Below are 16,672 nucleotides of genomic sequence, written 5' to 3' on the forward strand. Positions count from 1 at the left end.
CTCGTGAGTCATGAATATATTCATTAAATAAAGCTCGAGTTTAATTCCATTATAAACAAATCAAACTCAAACATTTAAAAGTTCAACTCAACACGGCTCGATTACACCCTAATTTCACTATCCATGACTGTATCACCTCCGAGATCAAATCTGAAAACAGGAGACGTGGCACGGTGCCGGTTAGGAAAAGCTAAAACTAAAATCCAAGCTTTATTTATTTGTTTTTTATTTGTTATTTTAGTTTTTAGTTTTTAATTTTTTACTACTCGACAAATGGGTGGGGATCGATTTGGTTCATAAAATTTTTTTATAATAAAGTGTAATGTGTTTTAGTTGAAATTTAAACTCTTGCTGCGTTAGAAATCCATCATATAACACTCGTAAGCAAGAAACAGATTTTAGTGCAAGAGGTGCAAGGGTATAAAAATAGGGGCCGACGATATGCTCCCGTTCAATGTAAACGGATATCTTTCACCCCATCTAAAATTCTTAACTCCGTCCGTCTCAGGACTAAAATCAAAGTTTTGTGTTCGGCCGGGAAATGTATAATAATAATAATAATAATAAATAAATAAATAAATAAATAAACCACGTCTCTATTTTACAGTGGCGCTCCGCTGTGTTCTTAGAATACTCTATTCACCAAGACTGAGCGCACGAAGTGGAGGCATCCATCCATGTGATAGCGCGTTGGCGACCTCAGGAAACCAACCAAGACGTAAGCTTCCTCCATCCGAATCCCGTCCTCTTTCTCCTGCTCAATCTTGGGGCTAGATTCTTCCTAGGGTAGGTTCGTTGTCGATCCCCCAATGGCCACTCAGTCGCCTTTCTTTTTGAATCTCTAAATTACATCCCTGCTTTCCTTTCTTCCCTTTGGTGCACCAAGGAGAGCGATCGGGTAAGCTAGCAGCATAATAAATATTTGTTTTTTTTTGTTTTTTTTTTTAAAAGTTTTCTGAGTCCTGTAATGGTTCTTGTTGCAGTTTGATTGATTTGTTTTATTGACTTTTGTTTGAACCCTTTAGGATCTGGTGGCACTAGGTTGTGTTTGTTCTACTTAACACATCTTATTTTGCCCTATCAATCTTAAAGTTTGGAATTTTACTTTATTTAACCTCTTTTCAGAGAGTTCAGTTCGTAGAGTGTAGGCTTGAGTGCAGATCTTGAAGCTGTTAGGGTTTGAATCTATTGATAGAAAGTTTGTATGTTCTGGATTCTGTTGACTTTCTACCCGTTATTAAATTGAATGACTGATTGCTTCCTCTGGATTTGATGGCCAAAAATACCTTTCTAATTGATGTATATATGCGCATTAGATTCTAGAATTTCTTTTCTTTTCTATAGATATCTGACAAGATCTTGAATATTTTCTTCATGATTAATTTGCAAGAAGACACAAGAGTTCCTGGACTCCCTAACATTGGAAACTATAAAGTTTCCAGCTTATTTTTGGCAAATTTTGACTCAGAAATTGCCTGTTATAATAAACTTTGTGCTAGTAGGTTATTTTGGTTGTGGTTTTATTCTTTTGCTAGTGGTTTCCATTTCTTCATTTGGAAATGGTTAGCTCTCATGAAAATACTTTTTGTTTTGCCTTTTAACTATTTTGCTTCTACTGTTGGAAAGCTGATTTTCAACCATGTTATCGAAGTTTGTAAAAATTTATTATAAAATTGATACTATTTCCACTTTAAAAGTTTCAGTACTGTTGGAGTACTCGACACTTTCTTTGTTTCTGTGGAAAATTAGATTCTCCTATCACATGTAATAACAGTTTATTGCGGGCTATGCAGCCTCATAATGCAAATTTAAGTTGTGGACTGATATGTTGATTCAATAATATGGTTCCTTCTTTTACCCACTAACTAAAAAATTGCGCATGTCACTTTTTATATAGCATCTCATCATAAATTTAATCCTTGTAATTTCAGAATACCAGTTTATTTGTGTTAATAAGTTTCCATGTTTCTTAGTGATGCAGTCTTGATGCATTAATTGGTCCCGTCTCATATGAAAATGGATATATGGAGCTTCAACAAGAAAGCTCCAGTGTCAGGGCATTGTTTGCAACAAACCTCAGGAATCCGTCATCTTCTTCTTCAGCATTTGTCTCTGCTAATCAGTCTCCTTTCTTCTCCCCTCGGTCACCAGCAACACATGCATCTGGACCTATAAAAAATGACAATGCAGTCAGCCCAAATGATGTTGTTGCAAGTGTTGATCAATTTGGATCCCTAACTGGACTATTACAACCAATTTCTAATATTCATTTTCTTGCTTCCAATCATTCTCCTTCTCTAGATTGTTGTTCTTCCAGTAATTTTGAAACCCCAGCAACCTTTTACAACAGCAACCTAAGTCTAGTATCTTCCTTTAATGGCTTTTGCAATGCCAGTTCATCTAATAATAGCCAGGGAATTGAAAATTGTCACTTGGGCCATAGAGCAAAGCATAAGAGGCTAGGAAAAAACCAAGGGAAGTTTTCTGGTTCTCGGCCTTCACCTTCTGTTTCTTCAACTAATAAGTATAGGAATTGTGATGTGTACATTGGATTTCATGGAAGGAAGCCTTCTTTATTGAGGTATGTTCATTGGCTTCGAGCAGAGCTTGAAATTCAGGGGATCAGTTGCTTCACATCTGACAGAGCCCGATGTAGGAATACTCGTAGCCATGATGCAGTTGAGAAAATGATGAATGCTTCTACCTATGGAGTCATGATACTCACAAAGAAGTCATTTGGCAACCCTTATAGCATAGAGGAGCTTAGGTATTTCCTGAGCAAGAAAAATCTAATTCCAATTTACTTTGATTTGAGTGCTGCTGATTGTCTTGCTAGAGATATAATCGAAAAGAGAGGTGATTTGTGGGAGAAATATGGCGGTGAGTTGTGGATGCTCTATGGTGGCTTGGAGAGAGAATGGACAGAAGCTATTGATGGACTTTCGAGAGTGTTAGATTGGCAGTTGGAAGCATTTGATGGTAACTGGAGATATTGCATAATGCAAACAGTGGTTTTTCTAGCTACAAGATTAGGTAGGAGAAGTGTGGTTGATCGAATTAACAGATGGAGGGAAAGAGTGGAAAAGGAAGAATTCCTGTTTCCCCGAAATGAAGACTTTGTTGGGAGGCAAAAGGAGCTCTCAGAGTTGGAGCTTATTTTGTTTGGTGATGTTACTGGAGATGGGGAAAGAGAGTACTTTGAACTCAAGACTCGACATAAGAGAAGATCGCTGTTAATTGAGAAAGCTGACAAGCATCATGAAAAAGAAAACTCAAAAGATCTACAATCAGAGAGTAGTAGCAAAGGAAAAGAACCAGTTATGTGGAAGGAATCTGAGTATGAAATAGAGATGCAAAGGTTGGGAAGCCCACTAAAGCAATATCGTCCTTTGAGGCGAAAGAATGGGAGCAGACATGCTAGGAAGAGAAACCCCTCCAAGATATTATATGGCAAGGGTATTGCTTGTGTCTCTGGAGACTCTGGAATTGGCAAGACAGAATTAACCTTGGAGTATGCTTACAGGTTCTCTCAAAGATACAAAATGGTACTGTGGGTTGGAGGGGAAGCTAGATATATTCGCCAAAATTATTTGGCTCTGCGGAATCTTTTGGATGTTGACATTAGCAATGAAAACCATTCTCTTAAAAAGGGAAGAGCAAAGTGCTTCGAAGAGCAGGAAGAGGAAGCTATTGCAAGTACTAGAAAAGAACTAATGCGTGACATTCCGTTCTTACTTATAATAGACAATTTGGAGAATGAAAAGGACTGGTGGGACCAAACGGATATCATGGATTTGTTGCCACGATTTGGTGGGGAAACACATGTGATAATAACCACAAGACATCCACGGCTGATGAACTTGGATCCGTTGAACCTTTCTTACTTATCTGGTGCAGAAGCATTGACTTTGATGAAAGGAAGTATAAAGGATTATCCTATAGTGGAGATTGATGCTCTCAAGGTCATTGAGGAGAAGCTTGGCAGGCTTACCCTTGGTCTTTCTATAGTAGGTGCCATTCTTTCTGAGCTTCCTATCATGCCAAGTAGACTTCTTGATACTATAAATAGAATGCCTATGCGAGATTTATCATGGACTGACAAAGAGACAATTACATTCAGTAAAAAAGCAGCTCTTGTTCAACTTCTAGATGTTTGTCTTTCAATCTTTGATCATGCAGATGGACCAAGAAGTTTGGCAACTAGAATGGTTCAGGTAAGTGGTTGGTTTGCTCCTTCTGCAATTCCAATCTCTCTCTTAGCTTTTGCCGCTCACAAGGTTCCAGAGAAATATGATAGTTCTTCACCTTGGAAGAAGTGCTGGCATGCCTGGACCTGTAGCTTAACTGTTTCTCATAGCAAGAGATCTGAAGCTGAGGCATCTTCTATGTTAATCAGATTTGGATTTGCCAGAAGTAGCAACAAACCTGATTGTGTCCTTGTGCCTGAGCTTATCAAGTTGTATGCTCGTAAAAGAGGAGACATTCGATTTGCTCATGCCATGGTTCAAGCAATTTACCTTAGAGGTTCCATCTCTCTGTTTCCTGAACATATGTGGGCAGCTTGTTTCTTGCTTTTTGGATTTGCATCAGATCCCATCATGGTGAAACTCCGACCGTCTGAGTTGCTTTCTTTCGTGAAACGGGTGGTTCTACCACTTGCAATAAATATGCTTGTAAATTTGTCACAGTGCAACGCCGCATTAGATCTCCTCAGACTCTGTACTGATGTCTTAGAAGTTTCTGCAGAATCTCTCATTTCTCGAAATGAGAAGTGGATTGAAAGATCTTTCTGCTGTGTCAGACAAGTTCAATCGAACTCCCAGAGCACATATCTATGGCAGGAATTATCACTTCTGAGAGCAACTGTTTTAGAGACCAGAGCAAAACTAATGCTTAGAGGAGGACAATATGACAAAGGAGATGATCTCATCCGGGAAGCTATATATATTAGGACTTCAATATGCGGTGAACATCATCCAGACACCGTATCTGCACGAGAGACACTAAGTAAAGTTACAAGACTTCTTACAAATGTCCAAGTCAGTTAATTATCATTTATTTTGAAGTTTGCTATACATTCTTTCATGTGGATTCATATTAGAACAACACAAATGTCTCAGTTCAAAATAACAAGTAAATTGGCCATATTTACATTACTTGTCTAATTTCTCCCCTTTCATTTCCATCTTTAGACACTTCTTCATCTGTCAGCCCTTGTGAAAACACTGTCCGTATATATGAGATAGATCCAAGTGGTAACACTTTTTGGACGATTTTATTTATTAGGATCTTGTTCTGTGCTAGTCCATTAGGCAGGTGAATGTTACTTTTTTGTTTCAACTTAAAACTGGCAGATGAACAAGGGTTATATATCTATACTACTTCAGCTTTGGTTCACAAAATCTTGGAGACCTAGGAATTGCATGAATAAAATGTTCCTTCAAAATGCTGGAATCATCCAGTCTTCCCCATGAAACATAACAGTGGTTTAGAAATTGTAACTGCCACAGATACTCTTTTCTTGGATTAAATGTGGAACTCTTGTTATAGCTTCCTTCAATAGTATTGCTAATGGAGGGTAATTATGATAAATCATTTCAATATTTGGAGAATCAGTGGAGCTTTCTCCATTACCTGCATGAAAAAACAAATGCTGCTATAGATATTTGTATGAGAAATGTCTTCAAAGTTATCCTCAATGCCTTGGCCCCTGAATGTCTTGTGATCTCTGAATCAAAGAACTTTCTTTTATTCTTTAGCATTATCTTAGTTAATCCTCATGGCGAGTTTGGTACTATTGTTTATTTATCAATTCTCATAAAATAGCAAGTTCTTTGATTTATTTCCAAAATGGATTTGAAATAAATTCTAATGAAATCACTCTTTCCTTATTGTTCTTAGCTATTTTTGCTCACTTCCGAGGAATACATATTTATTTTATATTCTAATATTCCTAATGATATAGATGGGTTGAGTGGATAGAGTTGGTCAATCAAGGTTGTTAGATAATGATTGTGAGAAGAATTAGGGGAACTAGACAAGATGAGTTGGCCAAGTTGATTAGGCGCACCGAGTGAATCTATTGAGTTCGAGTGAAGTGAGGAGATTAGACGAGCAAGACAAATTGGACACATCGATGGGGCTAGGTGGTACTAGCAAGCTTGTTATACCTAGTAAAAAAAAAAAATCACACCTTCATGAACAGTACACATGTCGATTTGATGAGCAAGTGAGCGGATGCCACTCGCAAAGAGGCATTATGTTGCCCCGATCGACTAGTAAGCAAGTGGGTTTAAGCCATTCTTGTGGCCTTTTCCCTTTTCCTCTTTTCTTAGCTCAAGTTGCCCCCTTAATAGATCAACCAACAACCTCTACTAATCGCACTAAGTATTAGGATTGATGGGAGTAGACGGAGGTGAATGGATATAACCTAAAATCAATGTTCGAAATATCGCCCTAAGTAGCCGTCTAGGCGTTGTGCGGTGGCAAACCGCGTCGAAAACCAGCCAGACGGGTGACCTAGACAGTTGGGCCACCTAGGCGGTCCTCGGCGGCCCTCGCAGGCTTAGGCGGGTTCAGCGGGCCTCAATATTTTTGTCATATTTTTAGGCTTTTAATATTAAATCCTAATTTGCACAAGGCTCTTCGACTTCTCTCATCGTTGGCTCTTCATCTTCTCTTATCGTTGTTTCGGCTTTGTTGCTTCTGATAAGTTTTTATTTTTGTTTCTGTTTTTTTTTTTTTTTGTTTCTCCTCATGATTCGTCATCGCGGCAACTCTCCAGCGACGCTAAATGTGTTCCAGCGCCGCTGGAAGCGTCTCTAGTGCGTCCGACGTTGTTTCGAGGGCGCTAGTAGTGTCGCGATGCTTTCGGCGGCGACGAAAACTTTCCACGACGCTACCGGCGCCGCTGGAAGCAACACCGGGCTTCGTCAGACGCGCCAGAGATGCTTCCGGCGGCGCCGATGCCTCTTGTGAGGCGTCCGGTGGCGTCTGCACCATCACCTCGAGTTTTCCTGTTTTGTTATTGTGCATAATTTTTTTTAAGATTTAATAAAATAAAACAATTCCTAACTGGGATAATTTCAATAATAGGGTTTATAAAACTTAATTAAATTATCTCAATTATATACATTTAAAATTTAAATTTTTTAATTTTTATAATAAATATTATTAATTTATATAAAACAAATTTAAATATATAAAAATTATATATATAATTCTAATAAACATAATTAATTTATATAATCAGATTTAAATATATAAATAATATTTAAAATTAAATTTTTTAATAAATATTATTAATTTAGATAACAGATTTAAAAATTATATTTAAAATTAAAAAATTTATAATAAATATTATCATTTATCAGATTTAAAAATATAAAAATTATATTTAAAATTTAAAAAATTCTAATACATATTAATATTATTAATTTATATAAATCAGATTTTTCAAATTTTATATATTATTAATTTATATTAATCAAATTTATAAATATTAAAATTATATTAAAATTTTAAAAATTCTAATAAATATTATTAATTGATATTAATCAGATTTATAAATATTAAAATTTAAAAATTCTAATAAATATTATTAATTTATATAAATCAGTTTTAAAAATCTAAAATTTAAATTAAAATTTTTAAAAAAACCCAATAAATATTATTAATTTATATAAAACATATTTAAAAATATAAAAAAAATATTTAAAATATATTATTTTAATAAATATCTAATAAATTTTATTAATTAGATTAAGATATATATATATATATATATATAAAATTCTCAGATTTGTTAATGTTATATTTTGTATTGTATGATATAATTTAATTTTATTATCATTTTATGTTGTTATATATAATTTTTTCAGGTTATCTGTTATTATAGTGACAAGAAATTCATCTTCGACAGCATTTGTCACTCAACCCGAATCTGGGATTCTTAAAAGAAAATCAAATGATATCGGATGAGAGTTTGAGATATTGATTGATCTTAAGAACCTCAACAAAATTAAAAGCAAGTTATGTGGAAAACAATGTCGGGGGAGTGTATAGGATCAAGGAGCACATTGGAAATATCCCTGGAAATGTATCTGGTTATCGAAAAACATCTCAAGAAGTAAAAATAAGTGCAAATAAGCTATTATAGAAGGGAGAAATAGAAAGAAGAACAAAATAATGGAAGAACAAAGTTTTAGAGCAGAGGTGGTTGTTTCTCTAGACGAAGGTCTTGAAATTGAAGGGATGGATGGAATTAAAAAACCTCTTCCACTTGGCCCCATGGATAGATATGCATCAGTAATTGCTCCAAAAAATGTAAGTTCAAGTGGGAGTAAAGTGCTTCGCCAAAAAAATATAAATGGAGTTCAACAATATATTGGGAGATGAGTTTATAAAAATGGAATCTCATTTAATGTTGTTGATAATGATAGTTTCAAGTAACTAATGGAAGTAGTGGGTCAATTTGGACTAGGATTCAAGCCTCCAACTCAATATCACCTTAGGGAGCCACTGTTGAAAGCCGAAGTTGAAAGAACAAAACAATTGCTGAAGAAACATGAAGAAGAATGGGCAAAGAATGAGTATTCGATCATGACAGATGCATGGAGTGATAAAAAAGAAGAAGCATCTTCAATTTGCGTGTTAATTGCAAGGAGAGTACTACATGTTTAGAGTCTAAGAAGTCTTCAGACGAGGCGCATACAACTGAACTTATTTTTGAGTATGTTGACAAGTGTGTTGAACAAGTAGGAGCTCAGAATATTATTCAGATTGTAACAGACAATACCACCAACAATATGGTTGTAGCTAAATTGATGAGAGAAAAGTGACGTGGGATTTTTTGGAGTTTATATACAATTCATACGGTTAATCTCATGCTTGAAAGTATTGACAAACTTCCACGATATAAAAAGGTTATTGAGCAAGTCAAGTCTTTTACCATTTTCATCTATGCTCACCATAAGACTTTGTCATTGATGAAAAGTTTCACGAAGAAGAGAGATATAGTCCGACCAGGAGTTACCAGGTTTGCATCAAATTTCCTCACATTGCAAAATTTGATTGAAAAAAAAAGCTAGTTTAAGGGTCATGCTTATAAGTAATATGTGGGAGAAATGTAAATGGTCATAAAACAAACAAAGGAAAATCGACTTACTCTACAGTGATGAGCATGAGTTTTTGGAATGGTGTGACATTTTATTTGAAAACATTTGCTCTTTTTGGTAAGAGTTCTTCGATTGGTAGATGGAGATAGAAAGTCATCGATGGAGTTTCTATATAGGGAGCTTCTTCAAGCTAAAGAAGATATCAAGGTGGCTCGGAACAACGTGGAATCAAATTATCAGCCTATCATAGTCATTATTGAGTCAAAAATGAAAGATAGACTTGATACACCATTACATACCACTGGTTTTTTGTTGAATCCTTATTTTTACTATAAATATAATTCTATTGCTCTTTATGAGGAGGTCGCGGCGGGGATTTTTGAATGCATGAAAATTTTGCATGCCAATGAGTTAGATCTACAAAATACAATTATTAACAAGGAATCTGCAAAATATAGAGATAAGACTGGGTTATTTAGAAAAACACTGGTAGCAAAAGCATGTGAAAAAAATGATGATACATTTAATCCATATGCATGGTGGAATACATACTGTGCTCACACACCTAACTTGCTAAGGGTGGCATTGAGGATACTTTCAGTAACTACAAGTTCATCTGGGTGTGAAAGAAATTGGAGTACATTTGAAAAAGTAAGTTTTAAATTTTCAGTCTTTAATTAAATTAGCTATAATTTTTAACATTTATATTCATATACTAAATATAATATTTACTTTCTCTTCTTTTTTTTTTTTTTTATGTTCATGCAAAGAAAAAAAATAGGTTGGATGCCAATAGGTTGAACAATCTAGTATTTGTCCAATTTAATGCTAGATTATTGAACAAACAAAAAAGAGAAAAAGAAAGGAATATTGATGTCCTTCTTGCAAAAGATGCTTCAAAAGTACAAGGTTGGATTGTGGATGGTGGGGAAGATGATGAAGTTGAACTAGGTTCCGGGCTCACTTGGCAAATGGTTGATGAAGCAAGTAGAGCAGATGAAAATCTACAACCCCGAAGAAGCTCTAGAGTGAGAGAACTTCATGAAGATTTTGTATCCGAAGAAGAAGAGGAGGATCATAATAATGATATTGAGTTGGTGTCCGATGAAGAACAAGTTATTGAAAATTATGGAGAAGAAGAAGTAGAATAAATATAAGTCTATGAGATATTATTAGTTGTGTAATTTTGAACTCATTTTGTTAATGCATGATTTATGTTATTCAACAATTATATTTTGCTTAGTGGTTCACAATGATGTAATCTTGATTTGAACTCTTGCTACTATTTTGATATTTTCTAATGTTTTTCACCACTAAAATTGTTTTAGCTTATAGTAAGTGACCCGGTAGTAAGAGTGGGCCCCCCCTTCCTGCAAAGTCAACGCCAAGTGGAAGTCACCGGAACAGCCGCCCACCCAGAGGAGAGTGTGGTCCGACCGGACGGACGGCCGTAGATGGCCGGTCCGATTGGACTGCCGGCCGGCCTATGGAATCGAGTACCCGGAGTGGTCCGGCCGGCTCGCACTTATAGTTGGGAGGCACCCTGTCAAATCGGGGTTCCGGCGCTCAGTTAAAAAGGTCATGGACCGAGCTGACCTTTTGACCGACCACAGTCATAAAGCACCCCTGTTTGTTAGTCTCCACAAAGCACAAGTAAACCACTGCGGATGTCCGGTCGGATGTTTAGGTACCTGTCCGCTCGGACTACAAGTTTGGAGCAAGGGAAAAGGCCAGAGGATTTCTTTCTTTGACAACCTGTAGGTTTCACGTGTGTGCCATGCTCCAAATCTTGTGACAGGGGATTCTGCTGTCCCATCGAGGGCATGCTTTGACTGTATCGATATGGGTCAGGTAAACTTTCTGACAGCCGCGTACCTAGGAAAGGACAGGTAAGCTTTCTGACAGCCGCATACCTAGGATAAGACAGAGGACACTTATGCACCTTGGTACGCGTGCCCAAACCTTTCACAGCTCTATATAAAGAACTTCAGGTTTCACCGACAGGGGAGGATTCTGGGTACGTACTCTGAGACTTTGGGAGCCACCTTATTCATCGTAGTTTACCTGACTTGAGCGTCGGAGGGTCGTCGCCGGGAACCCCCTTCCCGGCCCGACTTCTGTGTAGGTTAGCCGGAGCATCGCGCCACCAGTTGGAGATCTACATCATCGAGCCAGGGAGTGCCACGTGCCCAGCGTCTGTTGATTTCTGGTTCGGACAGGATCAAATTGGCGCCGTCTGTGGGAACGCACCTGCATTCGAACAAGAGCAATGGACGAGGCTGGACGACAACACACGGTGGCGCTTTCAACAGAAGAACTCGAAGCTCTGGTCGAGATGAGGGCTGCCAAACTAGTGGAGCAAAGACAAAAAACATCAGCCGAACGGCCAGAGCAACAAGCAACATCTGCATCCGGTGGCCGAGCGGAAGCACCTCCAGCCACCGTCGCATTCCATCGGGCCTTATTTCGCACCCCTGAAGCCGCACCAGCTCGAAGAGATAGAGGCTCTTCTTCAGACGAAATTCCAAGGCGGGATGACAGAAAAGGAAAAGCTCCCCGGGCGGACTCATCTCCCGAGCGAATCAATCGCCAATTCTCGGAGGCTATTTTACGAGACCCTCTACCCAAGCACTACGTGCCTCCGACGATCGGCGAGTACAATGGAACAACGGACCCGGATGATCATCTGGGTAAGTTTGATAACACAGCCACGCTCCATCAATACACCGATGGAGTAAAGTGCCGAGTCTTTCTTACCACTCTCTCGGGATCCGCTCAACGGTGGTTAGGCTGCCAGACGGATCCATCACTAGCTTCAAGGACTTCGAGCGGCCTTCCTCCACCACTTCGCAGTCGGCGTTATCGGAAGACAAGTGTCGCTTGTTTGCCATCAAGCAAGAGCCGAGAGAATCGCCGAGCTTACATCCAGCGATTCAACCAAGTGGCGATGGATATCCCAGCGGCCACATCGGAGGCGATGATGAGCCTTCACGCAAGGCCTTGTGGATGGGGACTTCTTCCGGTCGCTCGTCAAGCCGCCCCGAGATTACGATCACATGCTACATCGGGCCAACGAATACATAAGCGTGGAAGAAGCGCAAGCCGCCGGAAAAACTCAATCGGCGCTTTGTTCATGCCGGAAGCGAGCGCCGCTCGACCACCAGGACCGAGGGCGAAGCAATTCGATCCCCACGTCGGATCGCACGTACAAGAAGTGGCGTCGGGCCAAGCCAAAGAAGAGGTGGACCCTATGTTCTGCTCCATCCACCGACGGATCGCACAACACGAGGGATTGTCGAAGTCTTCCCTTCGTGGCTAATCCCGTTCCCACGACGGTCGCCTCCCATCGACGGAGACAAAGGGCTCATGAAGTGGCGGACCCACACCGAGGCGACATCACCGACGCCTGTCGGCACCGATCCCAAGGCAGGAGAATCGCGGGCGTCAGAGAGGTCCCGTCCACTCGGAGGAGGAAAGCAGGAGCAATACTTCCAGGCGAGATCAGCGTTATTGTTGGTGGGCCGACCGGAGGAGACTCAACCGAGCCGAAAGGCGGGCGTCCGTGCAGATTCACGCGGTCATAGCCAAGGCGGGCAAGTGGACCGAAATCACTTTCGGACCGGGGACTTAGAAGGAGTAGAAGTGCCCCACGACGCTCTGTTCATTAAAGCGGTAATAGCAAATTACACCATTCACCGCATATTTGACACACGGAGCTCGGTCAACATCATATTCAAGAAGGCGTTCGATCAACAAATTGATCGAGCCGAGTTCTTGCCCATGACGACCCGCTCTACGGGTTTCTGGGCAACAGAAGTTGACGGTCGGACGGATCGGTGGCTACCTCAGGGAGAAGAGCCGCTCGGAGAACCGGGACAATAAACTTCGTGGTGGTCGACTCTCCCTCATCCTACAACGTCATTTTGGGACCGGGGCTCGGCGAATTCCGAGCGGTTGTCTCAACCTTCCACCGAAGATAAGGTTCCCGTGGAGGACAAAGTAGGAGAAGTGCGGGGAGATCAGCTAGCAACTCGGCGGTGCTATATAGAGATGATCCGAGCTTGTTCCGCTCGGAAGGCGCCCGAATCGAGGTACACGCCATAACAAACCTCCCGCTTTAATTTATGATGAAAAGGAGGAAGTTCAGATCCATCCGACCCGATCGGAGGCCACGACTTTATCGCCTCGATCCGGAGGAAGAAGAAGTGATCCAATGCCTCCAACGAAATCATGATGTCTTCGTCTGCGACACATGAGTTGCCGAATTTCGAGCCTAGCGCGACATGAGGTTGCATGTCCGACCGGGCCTCGGCGGTGAAGCGAGGAAAAGAGATTTCGATGCGAATGCCATCATCCGGAAGTAGAAACTTCGGAGGCCGGCCACATCGCGAGGTTCAGTGGTAGCGTGGTATTGGTCTCAAGCCGGCAAGTGGAGAGTTTGCATCGACTTTCGGGACTTAAACAAAGCATGCCCCAAAGATTTTTATCCTCTGCCCCGGATAGATCAGCTGGTGGACTCTACGCGGCTGTGAATTAATTGCATGCTCGACGCCTACCGGGGCTATCACCAAGTACCGCTCGCCCGTGAAGATCGGGAAAAGGTTAGCTTCGTGACTGCACATATTGCTACAATGTGATGTCGTTCGGATTGAAGAATCTTGGGGCCACCTATCAACGCTTGATGAACAAAGTGTTCAGGGAGCGGGCGGAATCTGGAAGTTTATGTGGACGACATTCTTCTCAAATCCTTCCGAGCGGCCGATCTCTTCAAGGACATGGAAGAAACCTTTCAAACGCTACGCAGATATGGAGTCAAGCTAAATCCCCGAAATGCTTGTTCGGAGCAAAAGGGCGTTTCTTGGGATATATACCGAGCGGGGAATTGAAGCCAATCCTAGCAAGGTGAAAGCTCTGCAAGACATGCGCCTCCCAAATACGAGGGAAGTGCAACGGTTAACCGGTCGGATAACTGCTTTGTCCAGATTCATCTCCAAAACCGCCGGAGCCTACCATTCTTCAAGATCCTGCCAAGGCTACAGTTTCAATGGGATGAGGAATGTGACCGAGCGTTGAAGAATTGAAAACATATCTGAATTCTCGCCTATACTTGCCAAGCCGATCGGGGTGAGTCACTTTATCTGTATCTGTCGAGCATGTTGTAGGCTCGGCACTTGTGAAGGCGAGAGCCGGTGTATTTTCTAAGCCACATTTTAAAAGATGTTGAATCTCGTTACACAGGGCTCGAGAAGTTGGCCTTTGCTTTGATTCTAGCCGCCGACCATATTTCTTGGCTCACACCATCATCGTCCGGACAAACAGTCCACTAGGAAGAGTGCTGTTGAATCCAGAAGCGTCCGGACGGCTCATCAAGTGGACGACAGAACTAAGTGAATTTGACATCCAATACCAGCCCCGCTCGGCAATCAAAGCGCAATCCTTGGCTGATTTTGTGACCGAAGTGCAGAGGCCAGAGCCGGAAGCTCTGTGGAGGATATATGTGGATGGGTCTTCCACTCGACTCGGAAGTGGGATTGGAATATTGCTGATCTCACCTCAAGAAGAAAAGATGCACCTATCCGTCCGGCTGGACTACAAAGCCACCAACAATGAAGCAGAGTATGAGGCCCTCATAGCCGGATTACAGGCAGCCCGGCATGCGGGAGCCGGTCGGGTGACTCTCTATTCGGATTCACAGCTGGCCGCTCAGCAACTTTCTGGTACCTTTGAAATCAACAGCGTTCGGCTTAAGCTCTACGCTGAAGCCTTTGAAAAACTCAAAGTTACTTTCCGAGAGGTCCTTATTCTAAAGATTCCCCGAACGGAGAACCAGGCTGCCGATGAGTTGGCCAAACTAGCAAGTTCTATAACGCCGATCGCCATTCAGCAACCAATTGAAAAAGTACTGCTGGTGGCGCACGTCGACCGAATGGAAGGCCTCACATTTCCAAGCGACTAGAGGACACCCATCATAGAGTTCCTCCGCTCGGGAGCCACATCGGCCGGTCGGGATGAAGCCCAGCTGCTCAGGAGGAGGGCCGGTCGGTTCACACTCATCGGCGATCAGCTCTACAAGAAGGCTTTCTCTCGCCCGCTGTTGAAGTGTGTGAGCTCGGAAGACTCGGCTTACATCCTCCAAGATGTACATCAAGGATCGTGCGGAGGACATCCGGGCGGACGATCACTAGCCAAGAAGATTTTGCTAGCTGGATACTTTTGGCCGACCTTACAAGTGGACACCGCTCGGACAGTATCTACTTGCCTTTCATGCCAGAAGTATCACAACTTGTCTCACCGACCGGCAGAGGAGAGGCATCAACCGTCTCATGTCCGTTCGATCGATGGGGAATGGATATTGTGGGTCCATTTCCTATGGCGGCCGGGGAAATTTTTGCTAGTGGCGGTCGATTATTTCTCCAAGTGGGTGGAGCCCGAGCCACTAGCCAGGATCACCGAGCGGATGGTCAAGAAATTCATCGGCAACATATCATCTGTAGGTTCGGTATCCCTCGCCGATTGGTTTCCGACAAGGCGGCAATTCACGGGGAAGGTGTTGGAAGATTGGTGCAAAGCTACGGCATCGAGCAACACTTCACGTCGTGGCTTACCCCCACAGCGGTCAAGCCGAAGTAGCCAATCGGAAATTCTCCGCGCGCTCGGCTCGACCACGTGGGAGGAAGTTGGCGGATGAAGTCTTATGGGCCATCCGAACGACGCGAAAAGAAGGGACGGAGTCACGCCGTTCCATTTGGTATCTGGCGGTGAGGCCGTCGTCCGGTCGGTCGGCGTCGAGTCAGCCCGGATCCGAGTTATGATGAAGGCAACGCCGAGCGGAGAAACATGGAGCTGGATTTGGTCGAAGAGGAGAAGGCAAACGCGGCCCAGGCTTCGGGGCAGATGCCCGCGTAATTGTCGCTCGCAAATTGCTGGGGGGCGATTGATTGGGGTCGGGCCGTTTCCATCACAAATCCTTGCGTCCGTTCGGGCGAGTCGGATGGAGGAGAAAGTGGCTGATCGTCCCGTAGCCACCTCCAGCCTTACCGGGCGGGGTGAAAGGTGTGCCTATGTAAATCATCCTGTGTACATTTTTCGATTGATTACTGGAAATGCAGAAATGAAAAGTCAAAAGAGCGAATATAAGGCATTATCATCGAGGAACGAAGGCCCCGCGCCGCTCGGCCGGAGGTAAATGGGTCGAGCCAAACGCTCGAGGAACGAAGGCCCCGTGCCGTTCGGACGGAGGCAAATTATTCGAGCCAAAATGCCCGACGAAGTAGACCCTGGGCCGTTCGGCCATGAATGCGTTCTCCAAGTTGGGTGAAAGGTGCGCTAAGTATAAACTTATATACTTTTTGGTCGCCTATGTACTTGCGATGCAGGAAGTAGAAAGATGAAAGCACAGGGTATCCTCTGCTGAAAGGAAGGCCAAGGTCGCTCGACCTGGTAAGGAGTTAGCCTTAAAGGTCGTCTAGCCCAGACGTTAAACCGTAGAGCCGCGCCGACCGGCTATAAATATCCGCGCCGACGAGTTCCGTCGTTAAAGATCGAGAGCCGCGCCG

The 16,672-nt window shown here is 42.2% G+C and overlaps 1 protein-coding gene across 3 annotated transcripts; it reads left to right on the forward strand.

The window, feature by feature from the left end:
• Nucleotides 1-606: 606 nt before the first annotated feature.
• LOC122042444 lies at nt 607-5,191 on the forward strand. Of its 3 annotated transcripts, none has more exons than XM_042602572.1 (2): nt 607-718; nt 1,974-5,191. In XM_042602572.1, exon 2 carries the CDS (start codon nt 2,025-2,027, stop codon nt 5,046-5,048), a length of 3,024 nt encoding a protein of 1,007 aa, XP_042458506.1. In that variant the 5' UTR covers nt 607-718; nt 1,974-2,024; the 3' UTR covers nt 5,049-5,191. The 3 variants fall into 3 exon arrangements, with proteins under 3 accessions (XP_042458506.1, XP_042458505.1, XP_042458507.1); XM_042602571.1 differs by having other exon boundaries at nt 630-898; XM_042602573.1 differs by having other exon boundaries at nt 630-898; nt 1,982-5,191.
• The last annotated feature ends 11,481 nt before the right edge of the window (nt 5,192-16,672 follow it).

Source organism: Zingiber officinale, chromosome 2A, assembly GCF_018446385.1.
Source record: "Zingiber officinale cultivar Zhangliang chromosome 2A, Zo_v1.1, whole genome shotgun sequence".
NCBI classification, from domain to species: domain Eukaryota; kingdom Viridiplantae; phylum Streptophyta; class Magnoliopsida; order Zingiberales; family Zingiberaceae; genus Zingiber; species Zingiber officinale.